General features: G+C 37.8%; 4 protein-coding genes across 6 annotated transcripts; 2 read left to right on the top strand and 2 right to left on the bottom strand.

Annotated features, from left to right (window-relative positions):
- Window positions 1-729: 729 nt before the first annotated feature.
- On the top strand, window positions 730-1,179 carry LOC137747729 (uncharacterized). The gene has a single exon (XM_068487887.1). The coding sequence runs from the start codon at window positions 730-732 to the stop codon at window positions 1,177-1,179; it is 450 nt and encodes a 149-aa protein (XP_068343988.1).
- A 3,186-nt stretch (window positions 1,180-4,365) lies between these two features.
- Window positions 4,366-8,303, bottom strand: LOC137747442 (aldehyde dehydrogenase family 7 member A1). The gene is made up of 15 exons (XM_068487550.1): window positions 8,135-8,303; window positions 7,868-8,004; window positions 7,590-7,676; window positions 7,371-7,502; window positions 7,127-7,199; window positions 6,915-6,937; window positions 6,724-6,787; window positions 6,470-6,515; window positions 6,047-6,227; window positions 5,780-5,956; window positions 5,465-5,629; window positions 5,216-5,356; window positions 5,025-5,122; window positions 4,770-4,919; window positions 4,366-4,670 (listed from the first exon to the last, which is right to left on the bottom strand). The coding sequence occupies exons 2-15, from the start codon at window positions 8,000-8,002 to the stop codon at window positions 4,616-4,618; spliced, it is 1,527 nt and encodes a 508-aa protein (XP_068343651.1). The 5' UTR covers window positions 8,003-8,004; window positions 8,135-8,303; the 3' UTR covers window positions 4,366-4,615.
- A 2,188-nt stretch (window positions 8,304-10,491) lies between these two features.
- Window positions 10,492-12,826, top strand: LOC137746889 (uncharacterized). Of its 2 annotated transcripts, XM_068486907.1 has the most exons (8): window positions 10,492-10,656; window positions 10,789-10,832; window positions 10,908-11,026; window positions 11,394-11,476; window positions 11,683-11,804; window positions 11,943-12,107; window positions 12,278-12,371; window positions 12,474-12,826. In XM_068486907.1, exons 2-8 carry the CDS (start codon window positions 10,808-10,810, stop codon window positions 12,673-12,675), a joined length of 810 nt encoding a protein of 269 aa, XP_068343008.1. In that variant the 5' UTR covers window positions 10,492-10,656; window positions 10,789-10,807; the 3' UTR covers window positions 12,676-12,826. The 2 variants fall into 2 exon arrangements, with proteins under 2 accessions (XP_068343008.1, XP_068343007.1); XM_068486906.1 differs by lacking the exon at window positions 10,492-10,656 and having other exon boundaries at window positions 10,672-10,832.
- Window positions 12,827-12,913: 87 nt separating this feature from the next.
- Window positions 12,914-16,425, bottom strand: LOC137746890 (DNA-directed RNA polymerases II and IV subunit 5A-like). 2 transcript variants are annotated; one of them, XM_068486909.1, is made up of 6 exons: window positions 16,158-16,425; window positions 14,783-14,883; window positions 14,460-14,668; window positions 14,198-14,377; window positions 13,586-13,699; window positions 12,914-13,241 (listed from the first exon to the last, which is right to left on the bottom strand). In XM_068486909.1, the coding sequence occupies exons 3-6, from the start codon at window positions 14,658-14,660 to the stop codon at window positions 13,116-13,118; spliced, it is 621 nt and encodes a 206-aa protein (XP_068343010.1). In that variant the 5' UTR covers window positions 14,661-14,668; window positions 14,783-14,883; window positions 16,158-16,425; the 3' UTR covers window positions 12,914-13,115. The 2 variants fall into 2 exon arrangements, with proteins under 2 accessions (XP_068343010.1, XP_068343009.1); XM_068486908.1 differs by lacking the exon at window positions 14,783-14,883.
- Window positions 16,426-20,007: the final 3,582 nt, after the last annotated feature.

Raw genomic sequence — 20,007 nt, 5'->3', positions numbered from 1 at the left:
AAATAAATAAATAAATAAAACAGTCTACGTTTTTTCAATTATTAAATTACAAACAAATTTGCAGGAAAAAAAAAACTCAACACACCAATTAATCGAGGAAACCAAATGGCATAAATCAAACCATGTTTGCAATAAACTAAAATCATCAAAATAAAATCCTACGATCAACCGACACATTGTTTGATTTACAAAATATAATATAAAAGAACGATCTTTCTTACATTCTTTTTTACAAAATATTGGCCAAAAAAAAAAAAAAAGTGGTAGTTACCAAAATTATGGCCATGAGTCTCATAAATTTCCAATGACCCATTTTCCACCTGATGTCACAGAATGATTAAAAAACCCAATTTAGGCCCTGGTTAAATAGTAAGAAAATCCATGACACAACCCCTAATTTATAGAAACAATTTAATTGTATACAATACATAGACACCCACACGTCCCGAGATCGGAACACAGATAGTATATCACGTATTTTTATATAAATGTTAAAAAAATTTATTTTTTAAATTATTAACTTTTTAACACACATATCTCACTATTTATATCATGTAATGTACTATTTCGTGTACCGTCGAAAAATCTCTCCGGTTCGCGTTGTTGGTTAGTTTTCCCACACACACACATCTATTTAACATAGACCTCCACTCTCTCTCCTCTGTTCCAAAAAAAACAGAGATAAAACAGAGAGAGAGAGAGAGAGAGTTCAATGTTCTGCTACATTCCATGGCTATAACAGGCACAGACTCCCAGCAGCAAAGCTCAACTAAACCATCCCCAGTTCCTCCACCAGTCGAAGTCCAGTGCGTAAAATGCCACTCCTGCGGGTTCACAGAGGATTGCACCCCAGCCTACATCTCCCGCGTCCGAGACCGCTACCAGGGCCGTTGGATTTGCGGGCTCTGCGTCGAGGCGGTAAAAGACGAAGTGGTGCGATCAGATAGGCTCATCTCCACGGAAGAGGCCCTGAACCGCCACATCAATTTCTGCAAAAAGTTCCGGTCGCGGAAAGAAACAGAGCACCCCATCTTCGCCATGGGTCGGATTTTCCGGCGGAGCTTGGATACTCCGAAAGCCCTGAGGTCAAATTCCGATAGTAACCTAGGGGAAGTTGAAGGGGTTCGCTGGCCGCCGCTTGTTCGATCGGGAAGTTGCTTCCCTTCTCTGTCTAGGTGAAAATGGTAAAAAACAAAGGATTAAAAGGTAAATATGTGAAATAGAGGAACTCTGTTTTTTACTGGGATACGGTAATAAATTGGAACTAAGGTAATTTTGGGTCGGTTTTTCTTGCTCTAATTGGGATTATTAGTATCATTGTTCTTTTTTTTTTCCTAGAATTTTATGTACATATTTCATGGGTTAAAAATACATTTTATGTTCTCTTTCATCTTATTTAGATTGTTTCTGTATTTAACAACTGTCGTCCATGAAATTTGAACTCAGACCTCCTTCGACAACTCCAGCAAAGTGAAGACCAAATAGCCATTTGTTCGGCCATTTTGATTATCTTTGGTAATTAACAACTGTCGTCCATAAAATTTAAACTCAGACCTCCTCGGACAAGATAGAGATCGATGATTTTTTTTATTATTGGGTTTGGGAGATTAATGGAAATAAATCTAGAGCCATTAAGTGATTAAATATTTTCATTGCTGGCTATTCCTCAATGCATGCACCTCACTAAACTTTCCATTTTTATGGTGTTTAATTATTAATTAGCGGTGGTTTAGTGACTAATTTGCTGGATCTGATCTGTTTTAGGGGTATTCAATTGAGAATTTGAGAGACTTTAACGGATTTATAAATTCATAGATTTTTATGAAGTTTAATTGATTTGTAAAGATTCCATATAAAATTTTGATTCAATTCTCATGGGGAGAGGGAAGATTTGTAGATGCTTAAAATACACTATGAAATATCTCCAATTCCCTCTAATTCCTCAACTTTTTCAAATTCTTTAAAATCAATTTATAATTTAATACAATTTGAATGTTATAAATTTCTTTAAAATCCTAATTAAATACATCCAAATTTCTAAGGATTTTAATAAACTATCTTAAAATTCTGATTGAATACCCCTAAATTCATTAAAAGAATTAAAATCCTTCAAAATCCCAATTGAATACACCCTCTTTAGTTAAGTGTAAAATTGGCTTATTTGGAGCAAGAAAAAGGTAAGAAAATAGAAGCACAAAACGAAATTGCTGAGAAATTTCCTATAGACAATGTTGTTTGATCCAACAAAAAAACAACCACGGAGTTCACTCGTTGCAAACCTTCCATGAAAATAAGACACTAAATTTGCGGCATCTCAAACATAGTTGTATGAATTGGTTTGAGACACGAACACCTTTGACGGTTTTGTCTGTCTCTTTTGTCGCACTTGTAGCAAAACATTTGTCCCTCCCAAGTATGAACACTTGAAATATAAATCGAGTACGACAAAATAAAGGGAGAGTGTGGGGAACAGGTGGAATGGCACCGACTCTAGCAACTTGGGCCAGCTTCGTTCGAGGTTTCTTTTTCTCTTCTTTTTTGGGTTAAAAGTTAAAAGAATGCAGTTGTTCCAGCACTCACTCAGTCTCGTCTCGATACCAACTTTTGTTGCCTCGGTTTTTGCCGTGTCCCAAGGTTTTATTAGTCAAAGTGTTAATATTGATAATGTTAGCGAGAAACACCTAAAGAATTGGATTACGGGAGAAAATCAGTCACTTGTCGTGCAATCGGATGCAATAAGGTAACATTCAGATATAGTAGCAGTGAAGTTTATGAGTTATTTTTCTTCAAAACGGTGATTTAAGTGTTTTTAGCTATGAAATTGAGTTTTGACGAAGTGTTCCCTCTAATAAGATATCTGTTTGCTTTGACATAGTTTTGCTTTGGGAAACGTTAAACGCACATCTTTTTAGCTTGGTCGTTGGTTTTATTTAATTTATTTAATATGATGGTTAAAAATAAAGAGCAGTATATAAGATATTTAAAACGTGTTGTTAAAACTATTAATTTTTTAATCAAATCTCTCAATAATTGTCAGTTCAGTATTAATTTTCTAAGTTTTGTCGCGTTGTTCTTGGTCATGAATTTGTGAATTTTATAATAATTCTTCTCTCTTGTTTCACTAGTCGGTTGTTTGACTTAGAAACGACTTGAAATCAATCATAGAAGTTTTCTGTTATGCAATTCTTATCTAACAACATATTAAAAAAAAATTAAGGCCTCTGTTTTTTTGTGTTAAACTAATCATGTCCCTTTGTGTTCTTCACTCTAGCATGCCACTGCATTTGAGGTGGACAACGACGCTTCATAGATACTGTCATAGATACTGTGAAGAGTACGGTGCCCCCGCATTTAACAACAGAAGGGTTGGAGGATTCTTCTATCTGCCCCCCCCCCCCCTCCGTATGCGGTGTTAGACTCATGAGCTGTAGTTAATTTTTGAGTGTGACATTTAATACATCCGATCTCATGAGTCTAATGTCGTATACGAAGAAAAAAGATGAAAGAAGTAAGATAGGGGTAGAGCTCTTCGGCTAGATCTGATTCGGAAATAGCCCACGCTTAGATTGATCATGCATAATAACGAACGGAACGCTGGCTATATGCTTAACACATCTATCTTGGCTTGGTTTTAAATCATTCGTACAGGCCGGCCGAATGTTAGAACTTTGCAGTGCGTGTACTGCTATCAAAACTTCCCTTGTAACCACCACAAGATGGCCCAAAGGTTGGAAACGAAGTTCAGGTCCGTATTCCACACGACACGTTCTGAGTTCGATTCCTGACACTCGTGAATCAAATGATGGTAGCCAGGGAAGGCTAAAAGACTCCAATGAGTCTTTCTGACCCCCTCAAAGGGTGGATGGTTAAGCCACCAGCTGGTCTGTTTTTAAAGAAAAAAATTTTAAAAACATAAAATTTCCCATTTGTTAGAAAGTAGCATTTGGACAGGAAAATCCATTTAGCCAACGCACCACAATGTCAACTTCTTAGATGGTTGACAAGGAGAAAATTTGAAGTATGTGATGAGAGAGAGATACATACTTGTATGCATCCAGTGGTAGAAATTAAACATCTTGTATCCAGTGATAGAACGATTGTTTAATGAAGAAAAGAACAGACACATAATTGCATACATCCGGTCAGGAAAAGATATTCATCACCGGTTGTATACAAGTGGTCAAGGATCGCAGGAGATATTGGCCACACTCGTTCGGCCTGTCAACCTTGGCAGCGATAAGCCTAAAGAGGCTTTCTGCTACCACAATCATCTGTTGGGCCCATTTGATGTATACTTGATCGGTTCACAAATGGACCTTAAACAAAAGCAAAAAGCAGAAGTGCCACAAAGCACAAGCACAACCATTTGAGTATAGACTGCTTTTATTTCCCAATAAAAAAGATGAAAGAAAGTTCCATTTATTTGTCAAGATAGAAATCTGGCATCAGCCAGAGACCAAAGCATCATAAACATCTGTTTAAGGTTTCTTTTTCACACATTCAAGCTGGCACGGTACTCGTAACCATGACAGCAGCAGATTCGGCAGAATGTACCTTTTCCTTGACATGTCATGACCAAGAGTTTAGACCGAGCTTTGCTGTGACGCCTGGTACACTAGCCGAAATTTATACCCTGAGCAAGTGGTAGTTCAGTCCCGTAGTTGATTGTACTGTCAAGGATAAGAATTGCTCATGTCAATGATGAAACAATCATAAAACAGTCCCGCAATCAACTTAGATATGTGATCAATTTAGATATGAAAGATTACCATGTTGAACGCCTCATATATTGCTTCCAGGAGTCGCTCCCTGCTTCACGACCACCGCCAGTTGCCTTTTCTCCGCCAAAGGCACCGCCAATCTCAGCTCCATTTGTAGGTATATTTACATTCACTATACCACAATCACTACCATGTGGCCTGCATCGTATTCGAATGCAAACAGTTAAAACACTGTAATTTGAAATATCCCTTTGTCAGAAAATTGGTCACTTTCTAATCTCATCACCCATTTTAGACACTTACCCAATCCATTTGAAAATAGTACTGGGCTTGCTTGTGAAAATTGAACTACTCAGTCCTTGTGGTACTGAATTGTTCAGTTCAATTGCTTCTTCAAGAGTCTGCATATTTTCGAACAAAAGCCGCAACATTTATCGGAGTAGAAGCGCATAGAAAATAATAACGCAAGATAAACTTTTCATAAGTTGGACTACCTTAAACTTCATAACATAGAGAACGGGGCCAAACAATTCTTCTTTCACCACAGAAGCATTTGAAGCAATCTCAACAATTGTTGGTTGAACAAAATTGCCATCTGACTCTATAACCGATCCGCCTGTAAGGATCTTTCCACCCTGAAAAAATAAATTACGTTGTGTAAGACATAAGATCCATTTTTCCTCTGGGGTGTGTGTGTGTGGGAGAGGGGGCGTTCATGCTTCTCCAAGAGACAAAGAACATGCCTGAGATTTTATGGTTGAAATCCCCTTCTCAAAATTCTCCCTCGATGCCTTAGTATGTACTGGACCGACTAGAGTTCCCTTCTCTAAAGGATCCCCAATTTTGACTTGCTTGTAAAGTCCAACTAGTTGATCTAATAAATTTTGGTATATGCTTTCATGAAGATACTGCACTCCAGTGAAGCCATACATGCACACAAATTTGTATATATTACTTTCAAGAAAAAGAAAAGGCAAACAAAAGCAACGGTGAAAGAAACCTTAACTCCTATAGCCACATCAGATCCCAAAAATGGAATTTTTAAGATAAATAGTTACCAATCTACGACAAGTTGTGCAGCGCTGACCAGCAGTACCAACAGCTGCAAAAAAGATAGAACGCACTGCCAGCCCAACATCGGCATCATCCATAACAATTAAGGCATTGTTTCCACTTAATTCAAGTAAGCATCTACCGAATCTCTCAGTGACAATTTGTTGCACCTTCGAACCTACCTATATTTATTTGGTAATGTGGAATAGAAGCTTAGCGTCACGGTGATGGGAGCAAGAATGTTAAAAGGAACATGTCTGTAACCAGTGTACCTTTGAACTTCCAGTGAACGAAACCAGGGGTATCCGTGTGTCTTTTGCTATTGCTTCACCAATTTCTGCTCCTCCACAAAAAGCGGTGAATATAGCACCAGGTAGGTTATTTCTCTTAAGAACCTCGGCGATTAGCTTTGTCACAGCAATAGTCACCAGAGGAGTTGTTGGTGCGCCCTTCCTGCAAAACATAATCAAAAGAAACCATTACATTATAAAACCACATCCTCTTAATGAAATAATGCAATAAAACTCAATTATTTGAGAAGATAATATCATATCATATCAAGTTACTTATGGTACCTCGCAGTGTAACAATGAAACAGTAGAGATATTTTGACTACACTTAAATGCCTATATTATGCACTGACATGATTGATTTGCTCAAAACTCCAATTCTGAAATTAAGACATTTAAACTTACCAGACAACGCAGTTACCGCAGACTAACGCAATGCAGGCATTCCATCCTAAGACACCATAGGAAGAAAAATGTACAGTTGGAAATCTCACAGTATAAAATTTATAATGTATTCAGTAATTTATGGTGACAAATAAAGAAGCAAAGATCAATGATGACACTAAATCCTCAAGTTCGTTGATGCTCTTAATGGACTATAGATCCAGCATCATGCACTAACTTATGTTGCTGACTTTTAAGGCAAAACGGGAACATACCAAGAACAGCGCATGGGAAATTGAAAGCAGTGATGACACCAACTATTCCCAATGGATTCCAGACCTGTGGTGTATAAAAATGTAAATCATTGTTAATTACAACATATCAAGCTAATTGTGTAAAATGAAAAAGTAAAAGTCCCATCAGTATACAAATCGATCAAGGTTCAACGTAAGAACTAGCAATGCACCTCAAACATCATATGATCCGGACCTGCAAACAAAAAGCAGACAGAGGGATTATATTGATTATACAAAAGTTAAAAAACCACTGGCTTGGCAACAGAATTTTAATTTCACTCATCCTGGAGCTTTAAAATTTTCCGAAAGCAATTCACATATTAACAATTAGAGAAAGGATGATAGAATATAAATTAGCATGAAATATAAACTTTGAGCTCACGTTCAGAAGGTATGATAGATCCATTCAATTGTCGGCTCAGTCCAACAGCGTAATCACACATATCAATCACTTCCTGCAAAAATTAGTGCTCCAGGATTACTTACTAAGTTTGACAAAGATTTTGACAGACAACAACAACAGTAACTGAAAATTCCATCTTAAACACTCACGGACAATTCCATAGCTCATTCACTACTCAACAGATGCAAAACATTTTAATCAAAGATATCATCCTCTTCCGTACCTGCACTTCTCCAATTCCTTCAGCAAGTATTTTTCCCATCTCGAGGGACACAAGCTTCCCAAGATGCTGCAATTTCTCTCTCAGTGCGTCGCCTATCTGCCTAACAATCTCACCTCTCTTCGGTGCCGGAAGCTGCACCAAAAATACATTAACTTTGTCAAAACAAAGACAAAGTCAAATACCATTTATCAAGTGAAATGAAAAATAACAAGAACTAACAGTCTTCCATGTCTTGACCGCCTCATTGCAGCTGCGCAGGCCCTCCTCATAATCTTCCATCGACACTTCCGTGACTTTTGCAATTTCCTAATATCCAAATGCAAAAACAACATCATCAGAAACATCGAAATTCTGGGTTTTGTGATCGAACTCAAATCTTCATGTTCTTCTGATCAAAATTACATCTTTACGCAAAAATAAACAAATAAAAAGCAACCATCGATGAAAAAATGGAGATAATTAACAAAAGAAACTAAAAGGTTTACTATTTCACAAACCTGATTGTTGGAAGGGGTGACAGTGGAGATAACCGGGCCGCTTGCCTTCCAGTTGCCATTGATGAATCCTCCAGGATTCTCGGGAGCCAGACCGATCGCGCTCATAAACTCGTGCTCCTTCTTGGCAAAACCCATCTCTGCAAATTCATCATCTCAGTGTCGTATGATTCATTTCATCAAAAACAGAAACAAAACAAAAAAACCAAAATCTGAAACAAAACAAAAAAAAATCAAAGAACAAAATTTTTGACGATGATGATCAATTACCGATGATTTGATTTGGATTATGAGAAATGGGGTCGTGGGAAATGAATATGTTTGGATTTTCAGGTAATAATTTAGACTATTTAGTTGAAATGGAGGATGAATAATTGAATCAGAAAGGAGTGGGATGAAGAGTGCAGTAGCTGATTTGCTGGGTTGGTTTTTTAACTTTTTATAGAAATGGGAGTGCTGGAACGTTACGACACGCCACACATAAAAAAACAACCCATCGTTATCTTGGAACTGCATCCTCTCCTTGCTCAGGATGGGAATCCTTTGACCAGCATATTCGAACAGTTGAAATTTGATTCAACGGCTCCAAATAAATGGCTCATCTAAAATTATAATAATTGCAGCCGTTGAATCAAGTTTGAACGGTCCGAATAAGCTGCTCATGAGGATCCTCATCCTAACTCAATAAAGGATCCAGTTTCGTTATCTTTACAAAGTATGCACACGTGTGAAGCACCAAAGTACATGAATTGTCCTGATTATTTAATATAAATATAAATATATCGTTGTATCACCAACCATATGAATAATATTAGAGAAATTAAATTTGATAAATTAATATTAGTAGTATATGGGTATGAATGCACATGTATTTTCATGTCATGTCATGCCTCAAGAGGCCCTATTAACACGTTAGGCTAAATACGTGCATCGTAGTTTGAGTGAATGTGAAACTTATATATGATCCAAATAATTTAAGTTTGGTACATATAATACTATTGCTACACTAGTATGAGTTGCATTTAACAAGTTAAATTAAATATACAATAGTTTGAGTAAGTGTGATACTTATATATGATAAATAGAACTTGAGTTTGATATCTACAACATTGCTGCTACACTAGTGTGAGTTTAATATAGAGTAAATTATAACAATGGTCTCTCAACTTTAATCAAATTGTAGCAATGGTCCCTCAACTAAAAATATATTATCATTAGTCCATCAACTCATTAAAATGTGTAGCTATAGTCATTTTCGTTAACTTCGTTAGAATTTTGTCAAAATGATTTATATTGGAATGACCATTGCTACAATTGGAGTCTCTCAACTCATCAAAACGTGTAGCTATAGTCATTTTCATCAACTTCGTCAGAATATTGTCAAAATGAGTTATGTTGGAAAGACCATTACTACAATTAAGTTAAAGTTGGGGACCATTGCTCTAATTGGGTTAAAGTTGAGGGACCAATGGTAATGAATTTTTAGTTGAGGGACCGTAGTTCTACGTTTTGATGAGTTGAGGGACCAATGGTAATGGATCTTTAGTTGAGAGACCATTGCTTCAATTGAGTTAAAGTTGCAAGTGAGCCGAGGGAACCACAATTCACCACTTGCAAATTGAAGAGCAGATAGAGGCAGGCCCAGCGTGTCTACAACATCAGCAGGAACGGTTGTATGCTGGCGAGCGCATGGAAGACACAATTTCTACGGCCTAAAGGGTCATTCAAATCCAATGGTTGGTGCGCCTCTTGAGTTTTGATCCAAAGTGGCATGCCCAACTTCATTTATTTATGAGATTTTAAACCCTTGAGTTGGAGATAGCCTAATTGCTCCTTAAAAGTTGTTTTGGATTGTGTTTTATGGTCCATTTCTAATTGGATTGTGCTTTGTGGTCCATTTCTAACCTACAATATAGGAGCATAAGCAACATTCTTATCAAGAGCATGTGTGACTTGAATTCAATCATGAAGTACAAGTACAAAATGCCATATGGGGAAAATGGCCTACCAATCCACTGGCCGATATGCAAACTAGACCTGCAAAACGAGTCAAGTTTATTGGGTTTGGGTCGGGTTTCATCCGACCCGTTAAGTTAACGGGTCATCAAAATCTAACCCGTTAAGTTAACAGGTCACCCAAACCTAACCCGTTAAGCTCATTGGTCACCCGCTTCATCCGTTTCACCCGTTAAGACCCATTAACAATTTCTTTTTGTTTTGTGTTTAAGTTTGCATTCCAATACAAGTTACACATTTGAATCAAAATTTCAAGCATGGAGGTACAACACATTTGGAAGCCCCAAATGCAAAGTTCATTATCCACGTGAGCCGATAGTATAAAACCTCCCAATTAAGAATAAATACGAATGTTACCGATCCTCTACTCAACCTAATGGTTGAGTGCACTTGCATGAAATTTTTGGTTGGTGTTGGTGCTGGTGTTGCTATGCTATTGTCGAAGCGTATATTATATTGTTATTTTGCTTGAGTAATAAAAAAAAATAAGTTAGAAGACAACAAACATGATTAAACACGATCCCGTGAGAAGCTAAAAATGGTGTATACGTTGCTTGAATAACCATATATGTTTATCATTTTCTAAAAGAAAAGATAGATACATGGCAGTTTTGAGAACACCATGAAGAATCAGGGTCCAACTGGTAAAAAAGAAACTATTGTGGACCAAAACCTGAAAACGCGACTGGACTGGTCCGATACTCTCCCAGTTCCAAACTCACAGGAGCCGTGTAGATCGCATCGCAGTGCAACGCGCAGCAAGCAAAAGTTTATAGGTAAACTTCCACTGCCTTTGAGGATTAATTAATCGTTAATTAGCTTATAATCTCAATTAGTATGCTGCTCTCAAGTCCTTTCACTTCCATAAGCTTCCCTTCACCAAACTTTAATCTTCCCCACAATCGCAGCCCGAAACGAATCTTGAAAATGGCAGAAGCTGCGAAAAACCCAGGTCAGAAATTTCATCACCTCAAGTTGTATATGTTTGTCTGTGAATTTCCATGTTCTTATTGCCATCTTGTTTCAGTGGGTCAGCAACAGAAAATCATCGTACCCAACAAACACGGTGAAAAGCTTGTGGGATTGTTACACGAAACCGGTTCCGCGGACCTTGTAATCTTATGTCATGGTTTTCGAGACACCAAGGTTGAATTTTTGATACATCAAGTGTTGTTATTATTGTTGTTGTTGTTGGATTCGCTTCCAGCGTGATTAGGATGTTCTTAATTTAAGTTTTTTTTCCCTAATATTTCGTTCACAATCTATCGTCGAACTTTGATTGTTAGATGATTTAGTTTGTAATTTGAAGACGACGATGTTTAAGAATTGATGGATAAAGAATAATGCACCTTGGGCGAGTTCGATCCTCACCGGTTCCCTACCCCCTAATAACTATCTAACCCACTAACGCTAGAAAAGGAATACCACATCATTGGTGGAAAATTGTAATGCTTGGTTGGCAACTTGGCATCATTGTGGGCAAAGTTCACAGCTTGTGTCTCTTGATTTCCAGGAAAACTATATTATGGTGAACCTTGCTGTTGCACTGGAAAATGAAGGGATCAGTTCCTTCCGTTTTGACTTTGCCGGAAATGGGTAAGGCTGTCGAATTACAGGGTTTGAAATTCTTGAACATAACAGGATTTGTGTAGAGTTTCGTTGTGTGGACCTCGTTTGTTTCATAGCTGTAAGCATGGCTCTGTCTTAGCCATACTGTTCCTACTTGCAAAGTTTGCGTTGTTGTCAGTTTGAGATCTAACGATTACATCGATGCTCATTAGTTGTGGGTTCTTGGTTGTCAGGGAAAGTGAAGGCACCTTTCAGTTTGGTAACTATCGGAGAGAGGCGGATGACTTGCACTCTGTGGTCAAGTACTTCTCTGTGGCAAAACGTGCACCCAGTGCAATTGTTGGACACAGTAAAGGTACATTGGATTGTTTTGCACGATCGTTATGTAAGATTTTATTCAGATCAAATAAAGAACAAAATGCTATTGATGAATGTTTTGAATGAGTAATTTCCTATTGTGTACCAAAGGTATTGCTGAAAATTGTTACTACAGGAGGCGATGCTGTGCTTCTGTATGCTTCTACCTATCATGACATTCGTACGGTTGTCAATGTTTCTGGACGTTATGATCTGAAGAAAGGCATCGAAGAACGCTTGGGGAAAGACTTTATGGAAGTAATCAAGAAGGAAGGGTTCATTGATGTTAAGAATAAGTCAGGTAATTTTCTAATTCCTATCGTGTGGTGAATTGCAAAATTCGTTTATGAGTGCAGATGTATGCAGATGAATTGCGTAATTTTCAGTAACACATGCACACACTTAAAACACACAAAAACGAGCAACGCGTATGCTGGCATTTAACAAGGTTAATGGATGCTATGCTTGTAGGAGATGGTAATTATCGTGTGACCGAGGAGAGTTTGATGGATCGCCTAAGTACTGATATGCACGAATCATGCCTTCAGATTGACAAAGAATGCCGGCAAGCAAACTTTAGTTAACTCGGTTCTCATGGTTTCATGTTTCCTTTCTTTTTGTTGGATTTCCCGCATGAACAAGTTTATCAGCGATTCTCTACATACAGGGTGGTGACAATCCATGGAACTGCCGACGAGGTCATCCCTGTTGAAGATGCTTTAGAGTTCGCCAAGATAATACCTAACCACAAATTACATCTTATAGAAGGCGCTAATCATTCGTACACCTCGCATCAAGCCGAGTTAGGATCGCTCGTTGTGGACTTCATTAAGGCAGCTCTGCAGCAGGACAAGGCTACTTCAAACTAGATACTCTGCCTATAAATTTCTTAAAGTGTTGCACCCGTTGACGACTCAGCCGGATGGAGTCCTTATCTTGAATTTTGATGTAGCTTGGGACGTACATGCTTTGCCACAAGTTTGTGCTTACTAATCGAAATCTCATCTTCTCGATGGTCAATTGTACGCGAATTCAACGGATTGTTTTTGCTACGTGATGCAAGCCATTGCATCACGAAACACAATGAACAATACTAGCAAGTCGTAATGCGTAATCATATGAGCTAGAATTCAGGTCCACATGAGCGCACATAAAAGTATCGCATAAGGTACTGAGGAATCCACAAAATGAGTTCAAAACATCATCTCAGTTCCCTACAATCCGGATTGCAGCAACTGCTCGCTTTAGAGCTCCAATTCCGACATAATTATGAATGGAAGATTATCAAGTTGAGCTGACATAAGAGTAATTATATAACGTAACGGTAGGTGACATATCGCCCTGCAGTCTCACTTGGTCGAATTATCTTCACAACTTGTGCGCGCTTAAGCCCGTAGTATTTCGCAATTGGATCAGTCACCTGAATCCGAGGGAGCTGAACAATAAAAAACACAAATACAAGAGAAATAGTTAGTATGCAAATTTCCCTAATTTACCACAGATATGCAGGCTAAGATACGTTTGGAAACCAAACGTAAAATAGCCATTAGGAGGAGAGAGAAGGCTTTGTTACTTTGTCGTAATAGTTTAGATGGTATTAAGACGCATTAAGCATGACTCTGTACTTGAGTTAATATTCCAACACAAACAGTTGAATAAATGAGGTGGTAGATTTGTAACACTTCTTAGTGTTATAAATCAAGATTTAAAGTCATGGCATGCCTTATGTAGCATCGGAATTTCGTAAATGCAAGATTAACAACAATGTGCAACACTGACCTGTGTTTCTTTCACAGTGTACCTCTCCAGCAAAGTCTTCTTTTCCTCATTTGTAAGCACCCGATGCTCAGGAACTAGAACGTGTTCTTTAATATTCACCAACAATTCTGCCTCCTGAATCAATAGAGACAGAGCAAACGTTAATATCCTCTTAAGTTTGTACTGAAAGCACCTGATACAATTATAGGTGGAGCCAATTTTTTGTAAGTGGGGTAAAAATAATTCTCTTGCAAAGCTGAAGTTAAAGCTGCATACCCAGAAAAAGTAAATCAAACAATGAAAGTAATTATTCAAGAAGACCCTAACTAGGCCTCTTGGTTAATGGACATTATTAAGATGACCTATGCATCCAACCCGTCCCTCTAAAAGGTAGGGCCATACCTACTCATCAGCTAACAAAACTTTTACGAGCATTTGATCAGATAAAGGCCCTTAGAAGTTAGAACATAAACAAACTAATCAGGTAATTGCAACGGTGATTTGTATGTGTATAGCCTTCAAATTTCTGATACTAAGAACTCTGATATTTCTGGTTTAATTGATTAACGTGATATTCGTGAGGTATCAAGAACACAACTTCGTACTAACAACAGATTAAGCAATGAACCTCACCAGAAAAACCTCCAAGTGGAACTTTCCCGATATCTCACTGATACAGGTCTTTGCAAAGGGCGTCAGACTTTGTTGAGTAACCAAGATTGCTCTGAACACATTCTCCGATTTCATGCGGTTGGTATAAGTCTTCATTGTCTTGACCCCAACCTTTGGTTCGTCAGGAAAGAAGACATAAATCTGAAACACATAAACCAACAATCAGACACCGTCAACAGTTAAAGTACTACATCCACTGCAATAAAAAGCATCAGGGAAACACCTGATCGTTGCTGTCACTTCGCTTAGTCTTATTGATGATAAGATCTTCCCTTTTCATGTTCTCTCCGTATTTGTCCTTGAACTGTTCTTTTGACATGTTGATCTCAAAATCTCCAACCAAGTAATTCCGATCTTTCAGCATTTGCATCACAGTCTTTCGGACTCTGTAAAGCCTTGTGATTTCTTCTTCTGTTAAAACCATCTTCGTCTCTGATATGTTACAAAACACAGCTTGTCAGTTATGTTCCACTTCCTCCAGAAATACGAAATTTCGGTTTCACAAATATTACAACAAAAATCCCCATTTACAGCCTAAAAATCAACCTTTTATATTAAAAATTTGTCATATAGGCAGCCTGCCAATCTGCCAATCTGTTGGACGTATAAGTATATAACCAAGCCAATCTGTACACAAATCTGCCAATCTGCCAAGTATATAGCCAGGCTGAAAATTTGCCATATAACCAATCTGTGCACAATAGCATCTGCCTATTCAATCTCTACTACACATGCATGCAATAAAAATAAATTAAGTAACAAATCCAAAAGAAAAAAAATTATTTACAAGCCAAGGTTTTAAAATAAATAAAGTAACAAACCCAAAAGCAAAAAAATTAGTTATGAGCACAATAGCACAGTAGAAATTATGATTATGTTTCACCAGGCTCCGGTTGTAGTGATAAACATCTGTAGAAACATGACTCCCACACGTTTTACATTATTACATATATAGTTGTTGGTAAACCTTTTCATATGCCATGATGATCCAAGTGACTTCATTCAAACCAACTGCTCAATACACCATTTTTTTCTTAAGATATCTTATTTCAGATTTATCCTTCCATACCACCAAATATACTATCTCGAAGAAAATCAAGTGAAAAGTAGTAGGGTTTGTAAACGTATGGATGATAAGCAAGCTCTATATATATGCATTCTCGGGTCCCAAATTGCACTAAAATCACATGGGGATGGTACAGAGGAGCTTTTGATGAACAATTGTTAGTGGAATCCGTTGTGGTTTTATCTCAACAGTGCCTGCTGATGTAACATGCATTTTTTGTTTTTGTTCTTATATATAGGCCATCACACATGAGAAATTATATGTAAAAGATAACATCTGACATATAGGGTGCAGAATGGGAAATGACTACAACCAGGCTCCGTGCTAGTGAAATGAATGAGGGTGGACATGAATTGAGTTAGGAAGCACAGAAGCTGACAATGAAGACTTTGACAGAAGTAAAAAGTATGCAATGGGTACAGAAGGCACTGATACTCTGGACTTCCAACGGAGGGGGAAGAGATACTCTGTAAAGAAGCAAAAGGTTGAAGATAAAAGCCATCATTTTGAAGACATTAAAGAAGTCGGTAGCGGAACAGAGGAAGGACAGCAAGGGAAAACTTGAAACTAAAGTTGCGAAATCCTTTTACAAGGAACAAAGAAACAAAGGTAAAAAAGCTCTGATTGCAGAAGGTATTTTAGAAAACATTTAAGTCCAGCTCCCTCCCCCCTTTAACCTCTCATTCCCTCTATAACCTCTCCGTCGATTCAAAATCCCTAATTCCAAAAGCCCTAATTCAGAAACCCTACTTTCAAAATTCCTAATTCAGAAACCCAAATTCAAAATCCCTAATCGAATTGGGAATCAAACAATTTGTATGAACTTCAGTTGAGTTTATGGCAGGAATTTCTTACCTTTTGCAGTGAGGAGGAATGCGGACTGAGACCGAGCTCGATTCAGGAGCCGGATTCGGGTGGTATAGACAGTGGGTGAAGGTGCGATTCAGGTGAGGATTGAGGATTGAGAGGAATGAGGACTGGTGTGGGTAGATTCGGGAGAGACAAATCGGCGAGGAGAGTGGTGGTGAGGTTCCGTTCAGAAGATACTAGGTGACGTGAGGTGAGGAAGGTTTGAGTTTGAGTCTGAGGGGAGAGGTGAGTGTCGAGAGAGTAAGAGACCAAGAGAGAGAGAGTCAGACTGGGTTTGATAACTTTGATTAAATCTCAACAGAATCCCAACGGCTATTACAGTTTTAAATATATTTTTAAAAATTAAATAATATATATTTTTTTTTTTTCGGTTCGATTTGGGATTACTGAAATTTCAAAAATTTGAGACCGATTTTTGTACCGAAATTTTGGAATCGGTTCAGTATTGGATACCGAAATTTTTTGGAAGTTCTATTTGAGATTTTTTCGATTCGGTTTGGAATTTTTGGGATTTTTTCCAGCCCTATTTATAGATGTAGCCCCCAAAATTAGCTCCCAAACAATTAAATCACAAAACTGGCCATTCAAATTGAATCACAATCAAGCAACAAGAGATCAATCTTAAACAAAATTATAACAGTTTCACTAACTTTCTCGGTTTCTCCCAAAGTTTGAAATCTCTAAGGTGTATAGCGAGGCGTTCCAAACACTGCTTGTGAGGCATAATAAACCCAAATACATACATACATACATACATACATACATACATACATATATATATATATATATATTAAACAACAGCTTCATCATTCATCTTCATTAATAAAAAAAAACACGTATAAATTTATGTTTAACAACACCGTAAAAACTTTAAAACAAAAACAACCCAAATTCCAACAGTAAAAACTTGTTGGACTTGTTTATCCCACTTAATCACTGCCCTGAACAGCAAAATTGCAAAAATAAAAAATAAAAAAAATCGAAACCTTTCACAGCTGCAGAAACACCATATCCAATCCTAACTCCTAACAACACAACAAAAACATAATCTTTCAAGGAAAACAAAAGGAGAAATACCAGACGAAATCGAAAAAGATTAAACCTTTGGTATGACAGTATCTAATGATTCTAACCTGTTAGACAGAAAAAATGAAAAAAATTAGCGTTTGTTGTCGGAAGTTGAAGATGATGCTTGTACAGGATATCACCCTATGAATTGACGGGATCTTTGGAGATTGTTAGTGACTTGATTCTAGGGTATTTTGTAACATCTCACATCGTTCAGGGAAGTGGATAATGTAAGCCTTATATGCATATTCCTATCTCTACCTAGCACGAGACTTTTTGGGAGCTCACTAACTTTGGGTTCAATAGGAATTCTGAAGTTAAGCGAGTTTGCGCGAGAGCAATCCCATGATGGGTGAGCCACTGGGAAGTTCTCGTGTGAGTTCCTAGAAACAAAACCGTGAAGGCGTGGTCGAGGCCCAAAGCGGACAACATCGTGCTACGATGGAGTCGAGCCCGAGATATGATGGGGGCTTCAATCGGGATGTAACAATTTGGTATCAGAGCCAATCCATGGCCGAAAGTGTGCCAATGAGGACATCGGGCCCTTAAGGGGAGTTGATTGTAACATCTCACATCGCCTAGGGGAGTGGATCATATAAGAGTAGTTCCAGCGTGGGAACCCTCCCCCCAGGCAATACACTATGCTATCCACCCAGTGAACAGTAACTGCCCTTAATGAACAGTAATCACCTTTTGCATCTCCACCGTTGTACTTCAATAACCCTGGCAATAGGTAATAAAATATTACTTTTTTTATTTATTTATAAAATAATACAAAATAATTTTATTTTTAATTTCGGATGAGATTTTTAATCGTTCTCGTTGCGCCTCGTGTCATAAAATCCGAAAAGACAATTATTGGTGATGGATTTCCGATAAGATTTTTAATCGTACTCGTTGAGCCACATGTCATTACCCGTAAGCAAACTATGAGTAACTTCAACCCAGCTAGTATACAACGCAATATCTTCAAGAAGCGTCCAATTCGTACTTGCATCAGTGGTCATTCTGTTGAAAAAAAAATTGGATTGAAACTTTGAGAGAAAGATAGGAATTTGATTGAAAGTAGTTGAGAAAATATGAAATCGTGGTGTAAGGTAGATGATAATGAGAAGGTATTCATATAAAAGTAAAAACAATTCTTTTAAAAAAAATTCAGATTTTTTTTCGGATTTTTTACAATTTTTTTAAAATTTTTATTGAACTAATTAATCTCTGTCGTTGGATTTAAAAAAAAATCGAATTCCAACACTCCAGATTGTGCCACGTGTCACAACGGTAACTTTTCTTAATTTTAAAACTATATTTTTCTTTTTATTTATTTATAAAGCAGAATAATATCAACCGTTGATCTCAGACCCAACGGTTGATATTAAATAAGATTTTTTTTTATTATTATTGTTACAAATCGGACGGTCCAATTTAAAGAGCTGTTGAAATCGAACGGACCGTGGGAAGCCACGGTAACCTCAGCAGACTGCGACGCAGGTCTTATACTCTGAAAAGCTGTCGGCTGACGCGCTGGTGAGTTGTATGCGCTTGACAGAAAGAAATATAAAATTGGGCTGACGCCAAGATGACGTCAGCCCTGGCGTCACATCCACTCGGGCTGGCAATTCCTCACAGGCCCGGAGCTCGGGCCTTCACTCTCCATCGGGCTGCCCATGCTGGAGCTTTAAGGCCCGGCTATCTGGCCCTATGTCGTCCTCCGTCCCCTGAGCACCAGCCCACGCTGGAGTTGCTGTAAGCTTTATATGTATATTCTCATCTCTACCTAGCATGAGGCCTTTTGGGAGCTCACTAGCTTTGGGTTTTATAGGAACTCCGAAGTTAAGCGAGTTCGCGCGAGAGCAATCCCATGATAGGTGACTCACTGGGAAGTTCTCGTCTGAGTTCCTAGAAGCAAAACCATGAGGGCATGGTCGGGGCCCAAAGTGGACAATATCGTGCTACGGTGGAGTCAAACCCGAGATGTGATTAGGGCCCAGGCAGGGATGTGTCAATTTTGATTTGGACAGAAACAAAAGGCGCACTAACAAGAGCTACTACCTCTGTGTTGTGCGCAGGATCTGCGTTACGAGAGAAAGACAAAGGGTTTTTAACCGAAGCTCTGTACCGCTACAATGTCATTTGGGTTTCTCTCTTCATATATCATAATTTTTTAAATAAAAATTCAACCAAATTAGTGAAGGTATCACTTGCTAATTTATTTAAAAAATAATATAGAATTTGTTTGCAAAAAAAAAAAAATAATAATAATATAGAAGTTCGCATTCACGGTTATATTAGTTTCCTCAAATATCTCATTTTATTTATGCCGCAAAATTTAAATGCACCGTTTTCGTAATCGAAAAATGAATCTAGCATGAGAGTAAAGAAGGAACAAATTGCACGACAAATATAGAAAGGAGTATCGATTAATTGCATTAAATTAACTAATGAATATAAGATGTTGTTTCATGACAGGCATGAACAAGATAACATAAAAACTATGAATCACTTTCATTTCACTTTCTACTATTTTAGTAAAATCATATAAAATACACTTTATAGATTTATACTACGTGCACGAGTAATATCACACGACAAAAGTAAATATATAGCCAATCTAATTTGGGTCTATTGGCCCATCAACAGTCTTTCTAATCTGGGCCGGACCAGCCCCCCGAGTAAGTCTTCCCACCAAACCTTTTGGATTTGGGGGCCTAAAATATGAGACATCCAATTTCTGCTGTTGCCTGTTGGTACGCGCGCGTAAAGACACGGC

The sequence above is a fragment of the Pyrus communis genome, chromosome 10 (genome assembly GCF_963583255.1).
Source record: "Pyrus communis chromosome 10, drPyrComm1.1, whole genome shotgun sequence".
NCBI classification, from domain to species: domain Eukaryota; kingdom Viridiplantae; phylum Streptophyta; class Magnoliopsida; order Rosales; family Rosaceae; genus Pyrus; species Pyrus communis.
The sequence above is the reverse complement of the archived record's forward strand: the minus strand, read 5'-3'. Positions and strand labels throughout refer to the sequence as shown.